The sequence below is a fragment of the Bison bison genome, unplaced genomic scaffold (assembly GCF_000754665.1).
Source record: "Bison bison bison isolate TAMUID 2011002044 unplaced genomic scaffold, Bison_UMD1.0 scf7180017862979, whole genome shotgun sequence".
Lineage (NCBI taxonomy): Eukaryota > Metazoa > Chordata > Mammalia > Artiodactyla > Bovidae > Bison > Bison bison.
The window spans coordinates 2996276-3015596 of NW_011493551.1; the positions used below are offsets into that span (position 1 = coordinate 2996276).

Sequence of the window (19321 nt, forward strand, 5' to 3'; positions counted from 1 at the left end):
GCCCACCCCCTCCCCAGGAGGCTCTGAGAAACCTCACAGCCTGGGATCTGTGGGACTGAGTGACACGAACCTCTGGGGCAGGGCTGGGGCAGGAGCCGAGAACCAAGAAGGGAACAAAGAGGCCACCGAGAAAGGCCGGGGCTGGAACCACAATAACCGTGACCAGAATTTATTCGTGCCTGCCGCCATCCTGCAGCCCCACGACTGTCCTGACGGGGGCGCAGTCACACTGACTGTGGGGAGACAGGCTCAGAGGTGGGGGAGAGAGCCACAGCGTCCAGAGCCACAGCGAGCACACGGCAGAGCCAGAGCTCAACCCAGCCAGGGGAGCACCTTTCACGCGAGGAGGAGACGGCTTCCTGAGGTGCTCTCCCCACTCCAAGAAGAGCTGGGCACTTCCTGTTGGTCTCCTGGAGTAAACGGAGAGGCAGTTCCCAAAGTGGGGTGGCCCTGGGTCTAAGGTCACACCCACAGCTGCTCTAGCTAAGGAGACTGCCCTTCTTCTTTCTCCAGAAGGAAGGGTTTGGGGGTTTGCTTGTTACCCGCAATGGAGGTGGCTCTAAATGAGTTTCTTTAAGAAATCCTGGGGCTGCCCTGGAGACAGTACCATCCCCAGGGCCACTGTGGACAAGAGGAGGCTCTTGCCGTGGTGATGTCTGTGAGCCAGGTAGGCCTGGAGAACCAGGGGCACAGGCGGATGCACAGGGCAGCCCTCCTGGTCCTACAGCAGGTGGACACGGGAGGCCTCACCCAGGCGCTGGGCCAGCTCGCCGGCCTGCTGCACCAGCACGTCCGTGGGCACAACCGACAGGTGGAGGGCCAGCAGCTCGTGGCACCTGACAGCCTCGGCCGGGTGGCCCTTGCTGTAATACCGCAGGAGCTTCCTGGGGGAGAGAGGGGGAAGGAGGACAGGATTCACGAGGGAGACATGGCCATGAGGTCCCCTCACTGGACTCTAGCACCAGGCTGGAAAGGACTTCCTTGCTCCTTGCTGACTCCCCATTTTTGAGGCTCAGCCCCAGGCCGTCAGGGCCCACCCTCTGGAATCCCAACCCTGGATGGCAGGGCCCCAGCTATGGGGCCACAGAGCCAGCTAGGGAAGGTCCCAGGAGCCCAGCAGAGACAGCTGCAAATGCTGTCTCAGGGTGCAACAGGAGGGGAGGAACCCCAAGAGCACCCCTCTCTCTTCCTCTGACTGCCCGGCCGTGAGGAGCTTCTAACAAGGGGGGCTGGGCTCGGGGCGGGGGGCCAAGGAAACCCTCCTGAAGGAGGGCTGCTGCCTCTGCTGAGACGGGCGCGTATCACCTGTCATCTGTCCCCCTCTGTCCCCAGCGGCCCTCCGGCTCGGCCTCACCTGTAGTAGTCCCCTCCCAGCATGCCGACGGGCGCTGAGTCATCAGACAGCACAGGCACCTCCATGATCTGGAGTTTGTGACCCTGGGGGAGGAGGAGAGCTTCTTGAGTGGGGAGGCGGTGGGCACGGCGGGAAGACCATGGGCCTGAGTCAGACACAGCGGGTCCGAGGCCCAGCTCAGCCCTGTTTAGCAAGTGCTTAGCGCTGGCAAAATGCACTGACCTCTTTCTACCCTGTCTTCTCACCTGTGAACTGGGGATAAGAATAAACTCCCAAGAACATTAGATGTGATGAACATAAAGTTCCTGGGGTCATGCCGGGCACCATGCTGGTAGCTCTCATTCCCACCAACCAGTGGACCTGGCTCAGTGTGAAGGATGGTGATTGGGGAGGTGTCAGTAAAAGCAAAGTGTGACCAAAGGCCAAGTCTCTCTCTGAAAGGACTGGGAATCCCAGGGAAGGACATGCCAGGGAAGCGACTCAGGCTCGGCTGGGCTCCCACCATGTGCCAGGCATCGTCATGGGGTTCCTGCAGTCCTGTGCCCACTGGGATGGTGAGGCCCGCCCATTACCCCATGGAGCCAAACACACACACAGAGAGCCTGTCTCTCCCTAGAGGCTGAGGTGACGCTCAGCTCCACGTCCTGGGCACCTCTGAGGAGGGCACAGGGCAAAGATGGGAGCCTGCAGGCCAGGAAGCCAAGCCTGGGTTCTGACGTCATCACTTAGGACCTCGGTGCCCTGGCCGTGCTGTTTGATCTCAGGGCATCAGTTCCTCCACCTGCAAAATGGGATCAGTGACACTTGTCCCAACCAACACATGGGCTGTGCAGGTGTGTGAGGCTGTGAGAGCAGCAAGATCCCAATAGCCACACTGTACCATGGAAAGGTTCGCCACGACCTCAGGCTGAGGGGAAGGAGGGCATGCTGCCAGGAGCAGAGACAGGGCATGCAAGGTGTGAGCAGCTTTGCTCAGGGCAGGTTGGTTAACTGCTCTCAGCCTCCATTTATCTGTCTCAGCAATGGGAGCAGGAAGCGAGGCCTTGTATCACACAAAGTGTGGGCTGAGCATCCTTGCTTGCGCGGGGCATGGAGGTCTGTTCATGTGTCACCAGGATGCCTCTTGAACAACAGTGTGAGTTTTTCAGAGAACTGGGGGCAGGGGTCACAGAGCCTGAGCGCAAAGGTGGACCTGAGCTCTGGGTCCCAGCCAGCTGGGCTTCGCTATCAGTCCCACTGGTGTCAAGAAGAGTTGGAGAGACAGATTGAACAGAATCCAGGAGAAAGGGAGAATTTCAGGACTGCCCTGCCCGGGCCAGCCACACCCACCATGTCGTTCTCGAACCACAGGAAGTAGGAGCAGCAGAAGTCCCCCTCGCGGAACAGCAGCGTGGTGTAGCCCTTCTGCAGGTATCTGCGCGCCAGCCGGATGAGAGACCAGACCTGGGGAGAGGGGACAGTGCTTGTCTCTGCAGCCCGAGGGTGGCCCTTACCCCACGTCGGGGGCTGGGCTCAGGCTCTCAAATCCCAGTGAAGAAAAGCACTCAGAGGAGGAACTCCTGGAGGGCCAGGGGCCTCTCCTGTTCCTCTTCCTCTTTGGTGCCTGGGCCCAGCTTTGGCTCATAGCAGGAGCTTAGTAATAAACAGATGATGGATGGATGGATGGACTACCTATCCCTCTCATTACTGCAAGGACAAAATATATGTATCAACACTTTATGAATCTTTACTATATACACAAGCTATAAAGTAGCAAATTCATCTTTCAGGCCAGAACAGAGCCAGGGACACAAGCGGAGATGAGAGGGTAGCCCCCTGGAACTCTCCTGATGTTGAGGGCTCACACGGACCCCTCAGGGCTGAGGATCTCTGGCACGGCTCTATGCCAAGAAGGTGCTAGAAAAGTGTTTGAATGCACAGTGCCCTGGCCCTGGCACACCCTCTGCTCTGAGGTGAAGTCTGAACGAGGGCTCACCAAGGGCACTGATGGGAACAGTGACTGAGGGTCAACGTGCCTCAGGTCCTCTCTGCGAGGCTCTCCTCCCTGATTCAAGGACTTCCACTGCTGCCTGTGAGCTGCCCGAAGGGAGCTGGCAGCAGGGGGCACCTCTGCCCCCACCCCCCACCTCCCAGGGCTGGCAAAGGCCTTCTGCACTCCAACCAAGACGCTTAGTGACAGGTGTACATGAGCCCCTCCCAACCTGATCACACACAGCATCTAATTAAATGCAAACAAATAACATGGACTTGCTCTGTTTTTCAGGAAAGCAATTAGACAACGTGTATCAGTAACCTTAAAAACAATTCCTCCCACTTGACTTCATAATTCCATTTCTGGGAATCCATATTGAGAAAATGATCCGAGATGAGGACAAGGATAAATACGTAGAGGTGTGTGCACCAGCATTATTTATGACAGAGTCTGCGAACAGTCTCAGTGTTCAACGCTGGGGAAACGGCTAAGTACATGGTGCTGCGTTCCCATGATGGACTGCCATGGAGCCGGTGAGAATCATGTTGATAAAGAATTAATGACATGAGGAAATGCACCAGATACACAGTGAAGTAAAAATGCGGGAAACACATGCATATGCAGGATGACCTCAACCACAACAAACCGCACAGGAAAACGGCGGAGAGAAAGGCACCAAGACGAGCCCAACTACCCCGGACAGAGACGAGGACGCTGGTGTGGACGGTCCCAGGAAACGCTCGACCAAGCCCAGCTACCTCCGGGGCCACTGCTGTGCATCACCGTGTGTGTGCATCTGTAACCTACGCGGTAACTCCACGACGTTACTGGTGTTCCCGTTCTCCTTTATAGAAGAGGCAACTGAAACTTAAGACTCCCTACCGCCCCAGGCCACACAGCTAGTGAGGGGCAGAGCTGGGTCTCCAGTGGGCTGTCGGCGACCTTGTTTGCACCATTATGATACACTTTACTTAGATATATAAAATACACATATATAATAATGTAAAATATATGTAACACGTATAATATATAGTAACATAATATGTATAATATATGTATAAAATACAGATTTTTATAAACTGGCAGAGGCCTCCCCACCAAAAATACTAGTTTGCCATGAAGATGAATCAAAGAAAATAAAAGGAGCCCTGGAGACTGTTTCCTCTGTAGAAACCTCCTACTTTTACATTCTGATACTCAAATCCATTAACCTGTGTGTCCCCTTTCTGTCTTAGTGAACTCAACAAACCCTTCCTGGGCCCCGGCCATTCCCTCCCTGGCCTCACTGCCCAGTGTTGCTCCAGGAACTTTAACACATCTGGGGAGGTGGCCCCACATGCTGGCCGGGGCCCTAGGGTGACAAAGACAGGACCGTTCTCTTAGGAGCCTACAAAGCTGGGTGCGGAGGTAGGAAGAATGCAGGAAGAGTTCCCATGGGGGTGCTCGGAGTTTCCCAGGGGCCCAAGCGCGGGGACTAGCCCTCCCAGGCAGGGCCCAGGCACGCCTCGTCTGACGCGCAGGGAGCGTGCCTGGGCTGGGAAGAATGCAGGAAGAGTTCCCATGGGGGTGCTCGGAGTTTCCCAGGGGCCCAAGCGTGGGGACTAGCCCTCCCAGGCAGGGCCAGGCACGCCTCGTCTGACGCGCAGGGAGGGTGCCTGGGCTGGGCCAGGATACCTTGGTTTTGACGAAGGTGGCCAAGGGCCCCCGGCCCAGCTCCGATGAAGTCCTCTCACTGCTACTGAGGGAAGGGGCCACCATCTGACCAGTGGTGCGGTCCACGTAGATGAAATGCACCAGGCCTGGGAAGTCTTCCAGGAAGGTGAGGGGCTGAGTTAAGGTACTTTTGAAGCCAGAACCAGGGAAGGAGCTCCTCCATCCACCGAGGCTTCCTTCAAGCGTCCCCCTCCCCCGCCCCATAGGTTTCCTTTTCAGCCACCCTACCCTCCCAGGACACTCTCTTTCCCAGGTCTCGCTTTCGCTTTGAACTCCCAATCCTGAGAAGGTCTAAGGTGCAAGCACAATGGATCTCTGGCTCTGGCACATTTAACGCCAGGAGTTCTGCTCCCAAGGAACACAGCATGTTTATGTTTTACCATCTTCATGCAGGATGAGTTTAAATGACACACGTGGTGAGGCCAGGGTGGGAGCAGAGCTATGGAGCTGAGGAGTGAGCCTCACTGGCCGCCACCCATGCCTCATCTTGGGCTGGAAGGCTCCATTTGAGGACAGGCAGCAGCAGGTGGCTGGCAAGGCCCTCTGTCACCGCTTCCGCCTGCACGCTGAGGACTCAAGTCTCAGGAAATTTTAATACTGAAAAAACTGCTTCATATAAAGTTTCAGGGAAGATCAGTAATTGATAAAACTAGTTCTCTAATAAAAGGATACGTCTTGGAGATGGCTTTTTAAACAGGGACCAATAAACACCCTTACCGCAGGCCTTCTCTGAGCCTTCATATTCCTCTGTACTGTAGCATCTAAGGAGGGGGACATGGCCCCTCAAACCTACCTGACCCCAGGCCCCTGCCCCTCCTGGAGACCCACTGCCACTTTGCTGGCTGGACATCTACACAGATGATCTCTATGAAGTAATCCTGGGACACCAGGGATTTCTGAAATTCCAGCCTCGGAGCATTCCTACAGATAAGACACCAACAGGACACTAAAGTCTCCTCACTTTCTTCAGCAAAAGGAAGCTGAGGTGCCAACTATGTGTGTGCTCTTTCCCTAAAGCTGCTGTCATTCAAGTGAGGGGCAGAGGAGGCAGCAGCCCAAGGGGCCTTCACGGCCAGCCCAGGGCCGGGCATCAGGATATGACACCATGGTGACGTTCCTCCTGCTCTTCACCAGCAGGAAGTCCTTCCAGTCCGCCAGCTTTTCTCTGTCGAGGGAGCAGGGGAGCAGGAGGGTGAGGCGTGCCCGGCTCCTGCCCTGGCCGCCAAGGGGTCACACTGCCACTTACTGCATGAGTGTCTGGACTTGGTCTTGCAGGTGTTGGGGCAGGTGGGGGCCCCCGCGGCCCGGGGCCATGGTTAGGAAGCTGAACCGATAGATGGCGCATAGCTGCCGCTTCACCTTCCTGCACGCCTGGAGCAGCCTGGGGGCCAGAGATGAACTGTCACAGAGGGAAGGATCCTGGAGGGCACAGCTAGGACGGCACCCCATCCCTGTGGTCACCCTCCTCCTGGACTGATGGACACGGCTGATGAACTACACCCTGGCCCTCACTGAGCTGGGAGTCAGCTTCCACGTTCCCCCGACATGGGGCTCTGAGAAACTCAAATCTCCTCCAACCTCCTGGTTTATTTTATGGAAAAACAAGGCGCAGTGACTTGCCCAAGGTCACGCTGGGTCTGTGTGGAAGCTGGGTCTCTGCTAGTGGTGTCCGGTCCTCAGGCCCTGCTCCTCAACCTCTGTCTTCTCTGCCCCCAGCCTCCCCTCAGCATCGTGGGGGTTGGACCCCCCTCCCAGGACCCCCCTCTGTCCTCAGAAGTGCCTCCCTGAGCATCTTCTCCTCCTGGGCTTGGAGGAAACCTGCCATCTCGTCCAAACGATGCCCTCCTTGACCTCAGGGCCCACCACTCACTCCAAGGATGAGCCGGGCTCACTTTTGGAGAAGGCCTTGGTCTTGAACTCCAGCCAGGTTTTCTGTAAGCAGACAAGTGACAGGCGGCTTCCTGACAATGTTCCCACAGTGAGGTCCAGGGGGGCTCTGACATCAGGCTCTAGAAGGCTCCCCATCTCCATGCATAGCACATAGCTGCTGTCCACAGCCAGGCTGGGTCTCTGGCAGGGCCCCCAGCACGCTGCAGCCCACTGTACACCACGGTCTAGTCACTCAGCAGGCTTTTACTTAAAAAGCAGCTTCTGGGTTTGAGCCCCAGGCTCTCGGCCTCACTGGCAGACACGTAAGCCAGTGCTGTCCAGCGGCAGGTCAGTGCCTCGAGGGCGGGCTGGATGCAGCCAAGGGCGGGGGTGCGGATCCCCTTCAGGGGTCTTTGCCTCCTGACACCTCACTGGGGCTGCCGGGCACCAAGAGACATGGGGCGCTGTGGACTGACTGGGCTTCAGTCACCTGCTCTGCCTCGTCTAATCCCCTGCTTAGTTTCAAACCAGTGCAAACTTCAGCCACAATGAATCTCAGTTCCTCAAACAGACCCAAGCCCTGCCAGCTTCCTGAACGGCCTCAGATCTCAGCCCAGGGTTCTCATCTGGCGAGTTCCCTCCTAGGCTCCTGCCTGGATTGCGCCTGTCTCCTCCTCTGTTCATGTACTGTCCCTGTGTCTGGGCCTCACGACCCTATCTGGGCTCTAAGCCCCCCGTGGGTAGGACGGCCTCCCTGTGTCCTGCAGCCTGTGAGACCAGCCACGTGGTGAGGGGCATAGTGGGCAGGCCACTGGCCATTCCTGAGCCCTCGACTTGGGCTCTGCCTCCACTGCTCACCCGTCCAGTAACTTTGGCCAAATCACCATCTATCTGAGTCCCTCCCTGGTTTCCTTACCTGAAACATGGGAGCTGGAACCTGTGTTCTGCCGAAGTTACACAAGAACGTTTAGGAAATATAAAGTGTACTGCTGAGTTGCGGGGGATCAGAGCACAGTCCTCTGGTGGGGTGGGGCAGAGGCCAGCCCCCTCCCCTTGAGCCTTGGCCCCTCAGGTGTGATGAGAACAGACCTCCCCTCCCCAAGGTGGGGCGTCCGGGGCCTGCGTCTCACCTGAAGTTCTTGCCCACCTCGATTCTTGACAAACTTGTCCATCCTCTGGCGGAGGTCCGCCATGATGGGGTGGGACCGCAAGGCACTCCCAGCCTCTTGCCCCTCCTTCAGCTTCTTCTCCAATTGAGAAAACCCATCCAGGAGCTGGTACAGGGCCAGGGCCAGGGCCGTGCTGGGGCACTGAGGGGAGAAGAGCAGGGCGGGGTGGACAGGGGTGGCCAGGGGGCAGGTGTCCAGGCTGGGATGGCCCCAGGGCAGGCGGGGGCGCTGATACCTTGGTCAGGAGCACCATGCTGATGCCTGGCCACAGGGGCAGGCAGTACATGGTGTGGGGCACCAGGGGGCAGTAGCTGTCTTTCACGCTGGCATCCAGGAAAATCCTTCTGGGGCCAGAGGGTCCTGGGGAGTGAGCGATCAGCGTCTGGAGGGTGTCTTCAGCCATCTGAGGAGGAAGAGGAGCTGTCAAGGGGAGGGGAGGGGAAGTCGTTGGGGTTCCTCCCCAGGCTGGGTCCCCCTGCAGCTGTTCACTTGCTGTCTCCCTCAGAACCTCGAGGGACAAACTCTTCTAGCCCACAAAGTCCCAGTTCCTAAATGCTGGCCCTCTGCTGAGGCTCCCCTGGCAGCTCCCGTCCTGCTGTCTATCTCTCTCTCTCAGAATCCTCGGGGCCCTTCTGCACAGCGTCAGGACTGGATGCCACACAGGGGTGGTGGGTAGTAAAAAAGGGGAAAAGGAAGAAAGGAAAGTGGGAAAGGCAGATGGAGTGGCATGAGCTGGGGGGGAGGCTCCTCCCCAACTTCATGTACACAAAGGGTTTAAAGCCTGTTAACAATTGATCATTTGACCACCTTCCGGACCTCCGAAAGTCATTCTAAGGGTGCAAGTGAGGGCTTCCTGGACTAAATGAGAAAACTCTAGCCTCATGAGGGCTCTGGGTAAGAGTCTTCAGTGGGCAAAAGTGGAAAATTAAGGGAATCATTAGGGATGCCACAAAAGCTTCTTTGTAAGGAAGTCATGGTAGTCTTATGACGACAGCAAAGGACTGGACGCAACACACTGGTTGCTCCAAGAATTTGCTAAATAAATAATAACATAATGCAGGCAATGCATTCTGAACAGTCTCGTTAAAAACCACATTGCCAAGGACTGCCTCATCAATGGGAAATGCTCAAAAACAAAAAATAATGCAGAGCATTAGGATTCAAATCAGGTAAAAGAAAAAATATATATGTTGTGTGTGTGTATAAATACACTTATAAAGTCATAGGAAAGCCTAGAAGGAAACACTCCAAATGTGTTTAACAGTGGCTAACATCTGGGGTTGGGACTGAGTGGTTTTTATTCCTTTTCCATATTTTAATTGTTTTCCCCAATTTTTCTACAGTGAACATACTCACTCTCTTATTAGAAAAAAAATTAAAAATTAAGTTAGACTTTCACTCCCAAGAACAGTGAGAGTGGGGATTTCTCAGGAGTGGAGGCTGTGTGTCTGGGGGAGGGGGAGGTGGGAGGGAGAAGGCCACCCTCACTCACCACGCCTCACCCTACCCCGGCCCCCACCTCTGGGCTGAGCTCCGTTCCCTGCGCTGGCCGGACAGCCGTGAGACAGCACCAGGAAGACCGGCATGGCTGGAGCGTCACCCCAGGGGAAGCCCCCAGAGCCACCAGGGCCCACTGCAGCATCTCCGATCAGCTGGTACCCTGGCCAAGCGCCCTGGGCCCCCAGGAAAAACTCACCTGAATGTGGGGAGAGTCAGTAGGTGGTGTGCCCCCATCCAGCCAGATGGTGCTACCTGCAGACAGACCGTAGGTAATAACAGAACGACAGAAACAGTGGGAAAATGTGAACACTGGCCCAACAGCCTGCCAGCAGGGGACGATGGAAAAGAGGCCCTTCCCCACTGGCAGCTCAAAGCACCTCGCTGGGCACAGCACCTCGGTGTGAACTGGAGTCTTCCCCTTCTCATTCTACCCCAAGCTGGCGAGTGCAGGGCAAGCTCCCTCTGTGGTACCACAGCTAGGGCAGCCTGGGCTGGGGAAGAGAGGCACCCCTGCCCGCTCCCCCCTGCCCAAGCTGGCTGCCAGGCACGAGTTCCTCTCCCTGTATCTCGCAGTGGGGGGGCAGGTCCCTCAGACCCCTACTCAGCCCCCCCAATCCCCTCCTTGCTTCTGTCTTCTCTACCCCTTCGAGCCCCTCCCTGGCTATAACAGTGCCTTTTCACTCTTTGCTCGGAGGCAGCAGAAACCGTCTATAGTTCCCCATTCATTTAGTCAATCAGCAAACTTTTACTGAAGCACCTACTGTGTGCTGGGAACCGAACTAGACTTCTTTTCCTAGGACAGCTCACAAAAACTACTGAACCAAGTACGTATTTGAAATATTATAGCTTTGTACTAACAGCGTTCTCTTGTATATTTCACTTCAAATAACCACCATTCATAATCACGTTTCTTGGGGAAAGCCTGTATCTATGTTTCAAACACCTGTCTTAAAATGGATGAAAGCAACTCAAGCTGTTTGTAAGCTGAGTTCTGTGCGCTGTGGAACAGGAATTGTTTACAGCTTTGAGGCATGAAAAAACTAACCACTGAGAGAAAGGGGTCAGGACGAGGAACAAGGGGAGGAAGCAGTGGGAAGAAAACCACTTCAGCCGTCACCCCAAAGTAGCGCTTTCTGATGTGCTTGGGCTCGTGGCAAGCTTACAGAACCCAGGAGAGCTGCGACCTTCGCCCTGGAGAAGTGGACAAGCAGAGATGAGCTGCCACGTGGTCTCAGAGGTCCCAGGCTCCTTTTTTGTTTTGTTAATAATATTTCAAACATTTTGGTTTTTTTTTTTATTGTTTATCCACTTACTTTGGAAGTAAAGTATAAACTATACAGATTGAATATTGATATTTTAAACCACTGTGCTGGAAAGAAACTTACTTAATTAGCTGATTACTTATTAACTACAAAAAAGAAACAGAAGGCAGGAGAGTACACACATGCAAGCTGAACTTTTAAATGAAATCAAGTTTCATAAAAAGTTTTATGGATCACTGAAGTGGCCTCAGTAGTCCTTGAATTCAAGCTGGAGCTGGCAAGACAGACAGAGGGGCTGCAGCAGACAGCGTCCTGGGCTCTAGGAATGTGGGTGTCTGTGCCTGGCCTCTTACAGGGCATTGGGATCCACTGACCCCTAAGATAGACTCCCAGGGCTACCAGTTGGCACCCAGCTCCTCCCCCTCACCATCCAGGGTCCCTCCTCCACTCTAGGTCTCACCTGAACTCTGCTCCCCAGGGGAAGGAGCTGGTGTGAAGTACTCCTCAGTCGGGGAGAAGCTGTCTGTCTCCTGGGAGGGAGAAGGGGCACCTGAGCTGAGGGCTCAGGGAGGTTCTCCCGGGGGCTCAGCCCTGGACCCTGCTCTCCCAGGAGAGGCAGACCTTCCCCTCCTCTTCCCTCCTGGTCCCCCCCCGCCGTGGTACAAAGCACATACGGTCCCTGCAGAATTCCTGGTTGGGTCTGCAGAACAGGAGCTCCAGGCCTGCTGCACGGGGATGCTCTGGCTGCGGTGGAGCCTCCGTGGGGAAGGCTGTGACAGGACAGGCCCGCGGATGCTGGTTAAAGCTGCTGACTGGCTTCTCTTCCTGCCAGCGCTTCATGGCACAGCCCTCGGGGGGGCTTGCCGGCCCCTGCGCCCACTCCACTGCACAGCCCCGAGTGTGCGCCATTGCTTCCCAGGGATGTTTCAGGTCTGGTCTTTCTCCAGAACCACAGAAATTCTACAAAGTCCAACAAACTGGCATCCCAATCACTGCCACACTGCCACTGATGAGGAGGGTGGTGTGGCAACCAGGCTGGCCAGCACTTTCTAAGTGTTTCACTATGCCCCAGGCACTGCTGGGCTCCAAGTAACCCTGAGAAGTAGATGCCATGGTTGTCCCATTGCACAGATGAGGGAATTGAGGCTCCCATGGGGTGAGTACTTGCACAGCAAACAGCTAAGTGGCGGAGCGGGGACTACGTGACTCCAGAAACCTGTACTTTTAACCCTCTAATCCACCTGCCTTCTAGAATTCCCCTTACACCTGAAAGCAGGTAGAAAAGTCATGCCTAACCACACATTCAGGACTGAGACTCAGAAACCAGTCTCCCCAGCTGCCTGCCCAGCGCTCTCCAGACTGGCCATCTGAGTTGCCTTTCTGGTGGCCTCCCACTGCCCAGAGAGCTGCCCCGAGAGAGACCTGGGGGTCACTGTCCTCTGCCGTGCTCTCGCTGGGGTAGAGATCCTGCACCAGGAGGATGAGGGCCAGGAGGTCGGCTGGGCGCAGGGAGCTGGCGTTGTGGCTGTGGAGAGGACAGGAAGCCGGTCAGCACGTCTCCACTGCCCCTGCCCGCAGGTAACAGTGGATGGGAGCAGGCAAGTAAGGGGGTATGGAGAGGGTCCCTGCCCTCCATAGTTTATAAAGGTGCCAGCTGACTTTATCCTCTTCTGAGAAAGACATGGAATATACAAAATTAACGAACTCATTCATTTTTAAAAATAAAACTTGGTTGTGCTGAAAAAAAAAAAACCCATGACCAATGGAAAACCACCAGGGACCAGGAACGGCATATCAGGAAACCCTAAGTTCAGACCCTGAGACAGTATTCCAGGAAGGAGTAATTCAGAGAGGGGAGTGAGCCGAGGGGGATGAAGAACTGAGAATCTAAGAATCAACACTTCCTGGAAGTGATGGGTCTGGAAGGTTTCCCTGGTCCAGGAGGTGGTGCTTTTCAGGAAGGGGTCGCAAGAAAGGGTGAATGTGAGGGGTCCTGGGGCTCACCTGGAGTAGAAAGCCAGCAACTTGGAGTGCACGAGCAGGAAGGCGTGCAGGGCCTCCTCGCCAGCCCGCCCGGGGCTGGAGTTGATGGCCTGGACGACGTGCCGCTCCAGTGCCTCAATGCACAGCTCACAGAGCTGAGGGTGGATCAGCCGCTCCACAGCCTGGGCACGCGGACAGGGGGATGGAAGCCATGTCACCCCAATTCCTCCCGTCCCAGCCAAAGTCTAGTGATACATTCACTTGGGCCACGGTGAGCGCACACCACGTGCCAGACGCTTGGGAGCAGGGAGGCTCAGACCAACACAGGCTGTGCTCTTGAGGGGCTCAGTCTGTACCGGTGTAACAGGCTCCTGCGGGGTCTACATCTGCCGGGGGCGGATGCCCCTGACACACACTCATGGCTCACTCTCCTGTGCACCTGGCTGTTAATGGTGAGCTCATACTTGTTTGCTCTTCATTTGTCCTCTAACTCAGTGACTTTCAACTTGTAGTTCCCAAACCAGCATAACCAGCGTCACCTGGGAACTTGTTCAAAATGCAAATTATAGAGCCTCCCACCCTCAATGCCTACAGTGACTGAGAAAAGTGAAGCCCAGGAACCTAATAAGTCCTCTAGATGATTCTGATGCATACAAAGAGGAGAACCACTGACCTACAGAGCATCTGTCTACAACAGGGAGCAAGGGGGGTGCTACTGATGACCTCAGATCTGTGCTTAAGTAGGAGCCGAGGCTCAGCGCACCTGTCACTGCTGGCCCGAGATGTAGTTTGCTGGTTGTAGGTTGGTACCATCATTTGCACTCAGGCAATCTTTAGTGCTGCTTACTTTTTACTATTTTCTACTCTAGTTTCAGCTCAGTATAATTTTGGGGAAGGGATCAGAGGCGAGGGAGCTAACTTCAGAAATTTCCATAATTTACTGAGAGCCCAAAAACTGCACTAAGAAATCTGTTTTACCCAAAGTCTAGCCATGTTATTATAGGGAGGCCCATCAGAGTGCCTAACGCACCACGAAGCCAGAAAGAGCAACCCTCTGAAATGCATGAGCCTGGGGACTGCTGGTGCCCTCACTCACTGGGCTGGGGGACAGACGTCAAAGCATGGTCTCAGTGCTGCCCAGCCCCCGCGGCCTGACACTTCCGTGGCCCCAGGACTCCCGCACCCAGCGTCACCTCTACGGCAAAGCACTGCTCTTGGTCCCGCAGGCGGCTGTAGGTCCACAGCAGGCTCTGGAAGCGCTCCCACACCTCCACACGCTGCTCCAAGTCCGGGGGCCGCAGCCTGGGACAGAGCAAGGGAGACCCACAGAAAAGTGGCATCCCCAGCTTCAACCAAAGGAGCAGTCTGAGCTCACTGTTAGAGCTGGGCAAGCTCCTGTGACAAACACCTGGGGGAAGCCCCATACCACACCTGGGGGAGCCACACAGCACACGTGGGGGGGCCACACAGCACACCTGGGGGGTCACACTGCACACCTGGGGGAGTCACACTGCACACCTGGGGGAGTCACACAGCACACCTGGGGGGCCACACGCACACCTGGGGGGCCACACAGCACACCTTGGGGGGAAGTCACATAATATACCTGGGGGACCCACACAACACACGTGGGGGAGCCACACCACAACTGGGGGACCCACACACAGTTGGGGTGCATCTGGCTGTGCTCTTGCCATGGAGCAGAGTGGGACGGGGGTGGAACCGGGAGGCGGGTGCCTGAGCAACTCACCTCACTTCTCAGCCTCTCGCTCACACATCATGACAAATGCCAGCGAGAGAGACCCAGGGAGGTGCCAGGAAGCAGCAGGGGCAGAGTGGGACCAGCAGCTTCACCAAGGCCTCGAGAGGGGCTCAGCACAGTACCCCAGGACTCACTCCTTTCGGATGAGCTGTCCATCCACAGTCACCAGCCCAAAGTGCACCTCGAACAGGTACTTGAGCACGCACAGCTTCTGCCGCAGGTCCCCTTCGCCCTCTGTGCGGTCTCCGTTGATGGCGATGAATAGGCATTCTCCAAACTGCAGGCACAGAAATCAGCTGATGTCAGCCAGCCCCCGGGACAGAGATGGGAGAGGGGGCGGGGGGCGGTCAGATCCCAGGGGATTTTGCTAAGATGCAGCATCTGCCTTCTAAAGGAGTCTGAGGTTCAAGATGAGGAAGAGGCGTGTGGACCGTCCAAGGAACCAAGGGGCAGAGGAACATGGGCTCCAGGGAGGCACACTCACCAGGTGAAGGACATACAGGTAGTTGCCATTTTCCGTCGAGAAGCAGGTGTATGTGTCCGAGAGCTTCTCCAGCATGGTCATAGAGGAGATGATGACTGGGGCCAGGAGGGTGCTAAGCTGGTCCTCCAGGGCGGGAGGCTGCAAGCGGGGGCAGAGAACAACACTGCTCAGGGGGCCAGACACGGGGGCCGAAGGAATGGACAAGACCCAGAACTTGGCGTCAAGGGCTCCGCAGTTCTAGGCACACCCAGGAGGCTGTCACTGTCCTGACAGGGAGACCCCAAATCTTGGGTCAGGAAGACTGGGAAAGGTCAGGCACCTAATTGCATTGTTCAGGCCTGAATTCTGGAAGGAAAGGTAAGGAATTAGGTCACGCCTCCACAGAGGAAGCCGACTCTAAGAAAGTTTGACATGTGCACCAAAGTCCGGGCCCCCTGTCGCAGTAAGTCTCCTTTAGGGAAAGTATCCTAAGGAAAACAATCAGAAATGGGGCAGCGATACAGGAGCAAAATGCTCCCCGCCGCATCATTTATAGCAGAAGAAACTGGAGAGAATGTCAAGGTCCAGTACCAGGGAAGAGTTAAATATACAGCAGTACATCTGAACGAAGGGAAGATACAAAGCACTTAAGACATCAGAGCACTTCAGTGACGTGGAGAATTCCTACGATACAGAGTAATGTTTTTAAAAGAAGGTTGTGAACGCTCTGTACATTCAAGTACACAGGAAAAACTAATTATTGAAAAACATTTAAAAATTCAACATCATTAAAGTGATTGCTTCTGAACAGGAGGATCAGGAATGATTTCGCCCCCTAGTTTTTATATCTTTCTGTACTTTCCTAGTTTGGTGGCAAGCATGCCTTTCCTTTTATAATCTCTTCCCTCATCCATTCTCCCTGCCTTCCAAATAAAGAACAGAACAAACAGACAAAACCAAAAAGAAACTGGACGGATGTGCTGAAGATCTGTGAGTGAAAATGGGATAAGGTCAGGGCGAATGGTAATAAGTCAAGTTCTTGACACAAGAATGAACAGGTACAAGGGCACAGCTGACTTTCCCCATGCTGATCTCAGGAGCCTTGACCGAAACAGGGAGGAAGCAGAGTCCTAGTTTTCACTTGGATACAAGGCGCTGAGTAAGACCTGGCCTTGAAAAGAAAAACAGGCAAGCAGCCAGGGGTACTGTGTGGCACTTGAAATATGAGGGGACTACGGCACGTGGGGCGTAATTTCCTCCCACAGACTTGACATTCAGGAACCCAGGCCTGTGTCCACCATTGTAGGGGCTGCCAGTCACCTTCAGTAGGTCCCAGCTCAGGTGGCTCCTCTCCTGACCATCCCTAGGCCCACCCCACCCCAGCCTGCTCCGTCCCACACTCTGGTTAAAAAAAAACCCACGGTGTTTTTTTGCCATCTGGTTCATCTTTATCCTCTAAATTCTGTGAGTGCAGGGTCATGTTGCTACATTCACTGCTTTGGCCCCAAGAGGCTGGCAAATAGTGGATTCTCGATTAGTATTTGTTGAATAAATATCCCTTCACATAGGCAAATGCTGGTTGAATTATTCATGTACCATAATTTTCTGGAACTGTCATGAATCAATTACATTAATAGAAATGTGACTTAAAAACCTAGATGGTGTACAGAAACTCATTTTAAAAGCAGTAGCTTTCACTAGGTGTACAAGTGTGACAAGAATTCTTTTGTTTTGGTGGGGTGGTGGGGGGAATGATAATCTTTGGTGTAGCTAGGGTGTAAAGAGAATTCTCCTGTGTTATTGATATGTGGTGTGATTATAAAGTGGTACAATATCTTTGAATGGCTTTTGAATCAATGATTCTTTTTTAGGAATTTATCCTAAGAAAATAATGAGATGTGGGATAAAATTCAAGCACAAATGTTCCCAACAGTAATAGCTATAGCAAACTAGAAGCAATATACATGTCAAGTACTGGAGAAATGGCTAAATAAATGATGCTATATTTATTCATACACTGAATATAATGTTTCCATTAAGATTTATGCTTTTGACAATATTTAACAAAATGGAATAATGCTTTTGCTATAATGGCAACTGAAAAAAACCCAGGAATTAAAACTGTAACTGTGGTATGAGCTCAACTATTTGTAAAAGATAGAGACCCAAAGAAAATATATTGAAGAGCTAATAGCTCGAGGTAGAAGAATTATGGGTCATTTAAAAACTATTTCTCTGTTACTTCCCAAATTTCCTACAATTAAGTCATGTTATTTACAGGACCAGGGGAAAAAGTGTTGTATCCAAGAGAAATAAAACTTTGAAGATTTTTTTTCTTTATGCCAGTCATTTAGGAACTGAAAAATCGGAATTTGTCCCTTTCTGAGGTTTTTAATAAAGAGGCAGAGAAACACTATCAAATCGTTTGCCTCTTAAATTTTTCAGTTCAGTTCAGTTCAGTCGCTCAGTCGTGTCCGACTCTTTGCGACCCCATGAATTGCAGCACGCCAGGCCTCCCTGTCCATCACCGACTCCCGGAGTTCACTCAGACTCACGTCCATCGAGTCGGTGACGCCATTTTTAGATCATATTGATGCAATGGTTTAAGAACTAAAATACTTAAAAATTCTTAATTTAAAAATTATGTATATTGACTACTAAAAAATAAAGGCGCCTAACAGATAGACCTGTTTTTAGCTTAAATAAAATCACTTAAATGTCTATGATCTCTGATACGCTGTATTACTCCTAAAGAGCATCAGCGATACTGAGGTCAGTTAACTTGCTGACACGGCACTAGTTGAGCTGATGACCAGGCCCACTGGACCAGGAAGGACACTGAGAGGCAACCAGCCTGTGTGGCCGCAGAAATGCAAGGACTCTCTGCTGGATCCTCAGTAAAAAAGTGTTCAATCCAAAATTAATCTGGAAAAAAATTTCAAAATGAATTATTCCTTTAGAATGTACAGTAGAACTTATCTAAGTGAAAAGGACAACTATCTTCGAGTCGTCACATTAAAGTGTTAAACTAGATATCTATATGCAAAGAAATAAACTTCAATCTATACACTACATACAAAAATTCAAAGTGCATCGTCAGACCTAATATAAAACCTAAATCTAAAAAAAAAAAAACAACCTAAAACTAGAAAACTTCCAGGAGAAAATATGGGGAAAATTCCTTGTGATCTTGGATTGGGCAAAGGCTTCTTAGATATGACACCAAAAGTATAATCCATAAAAGCAACAAGTGGATAACATGGAGTTATCATATTAAAAATATCTGTTTTGAAAGATATTGTGCAGTAGATATGAAGACAAGACACAGACTGGAAGAAAATATCTGCACAACACGTATCCACTAACTTTAAAAACTTGGTAAGAATAATAGGAAACAATCAATGCAATAAAAAATAGGCCAAGGACCCGAAGAGACACTTTATTAATGAAGATATAAAGATGGAAAATAAGCACATGACAAGGTGCTCAAAATCTCATGGGGTGAGGGTGGGGCACAGCCCTCCAGAGCACCAAGGGCTAACCTCTGAGGACGTGTGGGTGCGAGAGGTGCAGACACACGCAGCCTTGTTCGCCGTTCCGGCCGCCAGGGCAGGTGGGCAGGCTCCCCGCCTCCTGACAGTGCTGCGCTAGCCCCCTGTCCGACCCTCCTGCCCTGCACTCACCTTCTCACCCTCATTCTCTGTCTGTCCAAACTTCAGGCGCAGACTCTCTTCAAACTCCTCATCTGTCCAGTAGAAGAGGACCTCCGCACTCTCTGTGGCCACCAGGACGCACTTCATCTGCCAAGGAGAAGCGAGGTCAAGGTCACCTCCAGCCCCACACCTACAGACTCAGCCTGAGGAATGAAAAAAATTATAATCCCAGCAAATGCCTACTGGATTTTACTGTGGGCGGGCACTACCACGAGGGCCTTCCTGGTGTTACTTCGCAGCACCCTCACAGCAAAGCAGGAGTTTTCAGTTACTCCTATTTTTAACTCAGCAGTGGCCACAGGACTGGAAAAGCTCAGTTTTCGTTCCAATCCCAAAGAAAGGCAATGCCAAAGAATGCTCAAACTACCGCACAATTGCACTCATCTCACACGCTAGGAAAGTAATGCTCAAAATTCTCCAAGCCAGGCTTTAGCAATACATGAACTGTGAACTTCCAGATGTTCAAGCTGGTTTTAGAAAAGGCAGAGGAACCAGAGATCAAATTGCCAACATCCGCTGGATCATCGAAAAAGCAAGAGAGTTCCATATAAAAACATCTAT

At 53.0% G+C, this 19321-nt stretch overlaps 1 protein-coding gene across 5 annotated transcripts in view; it reads right to left on the reverse strand.

Moving 5' to 3' along the window:
- Window positions 1–142: 142 nt before the first annotated feature.
- HPS1 (Hermansky-Pudlak syndrome 1) overlaps window positions 143–19321 on the reverse strand; it is a 24456-nt gene continuing 5277 nt past the window's right edge. For all 5 annotated transcript variants that reach the window (XM_010833100.1, XM_010833105.1, XM_010833103.1 and 2 more), the window contains 18 exons: window positions 18731–18847; window positions 15069–15206; window positions 14719–14861; window positions 14016–14124; window positions 12844–13004; window positions 12262–12364; window positions 11514–11609; window positions 11300–11369; window positions 9774–9829; window positions 8313–8480; window positions 8039–8218; window positions 6910–6971; window positions 6286–6420; window positions 6139–6204; window positions 5001–5145; window positions 2684–2797; window positions 1355–1437; window positions 143–884 (listed from right to left, as the gene is read on the reverse strand). In XM_010833100.1, coding sequence (XP_010831402.1) covers window positions 722–884; window positions 1355–1437; window positions 2684–2797; window positions 5001–5145; window positions 6139–6204; window positions 6286–6420; window positions 6910–6971; window positions 8039–8218; window positions 8313–8480; window positions 9774–9829; window positions 11300–11369; window positions 11514–11609; window positions 12262–12364; window positions 12844–13004; window positions 14016–14124; window positions 14719–14861; window positions 15069–15206; window positions 18731–18847 — 2109 coding nt within the window. In that variant the 3' untranslated portion in view covers window positions 143–721. The remainder of the gene's footprint in view (window positions 885–1354; window positions 1438–2683; window positions 2798–5000; window positions 5146–6138; window positions 6205–6285; window positions 6421–6909; window positions 6972–8038; window positions 8219–8312; window positions 8481–9773; window positions 9830–11299; window positions 11370–11513; window positions 11610–12261; window positions 12365–12843; window positions 13005–14015; window positions 14125–14718; window positions 14862–15068; window positions 15207–18730; window positions 18848–19321) is intronic.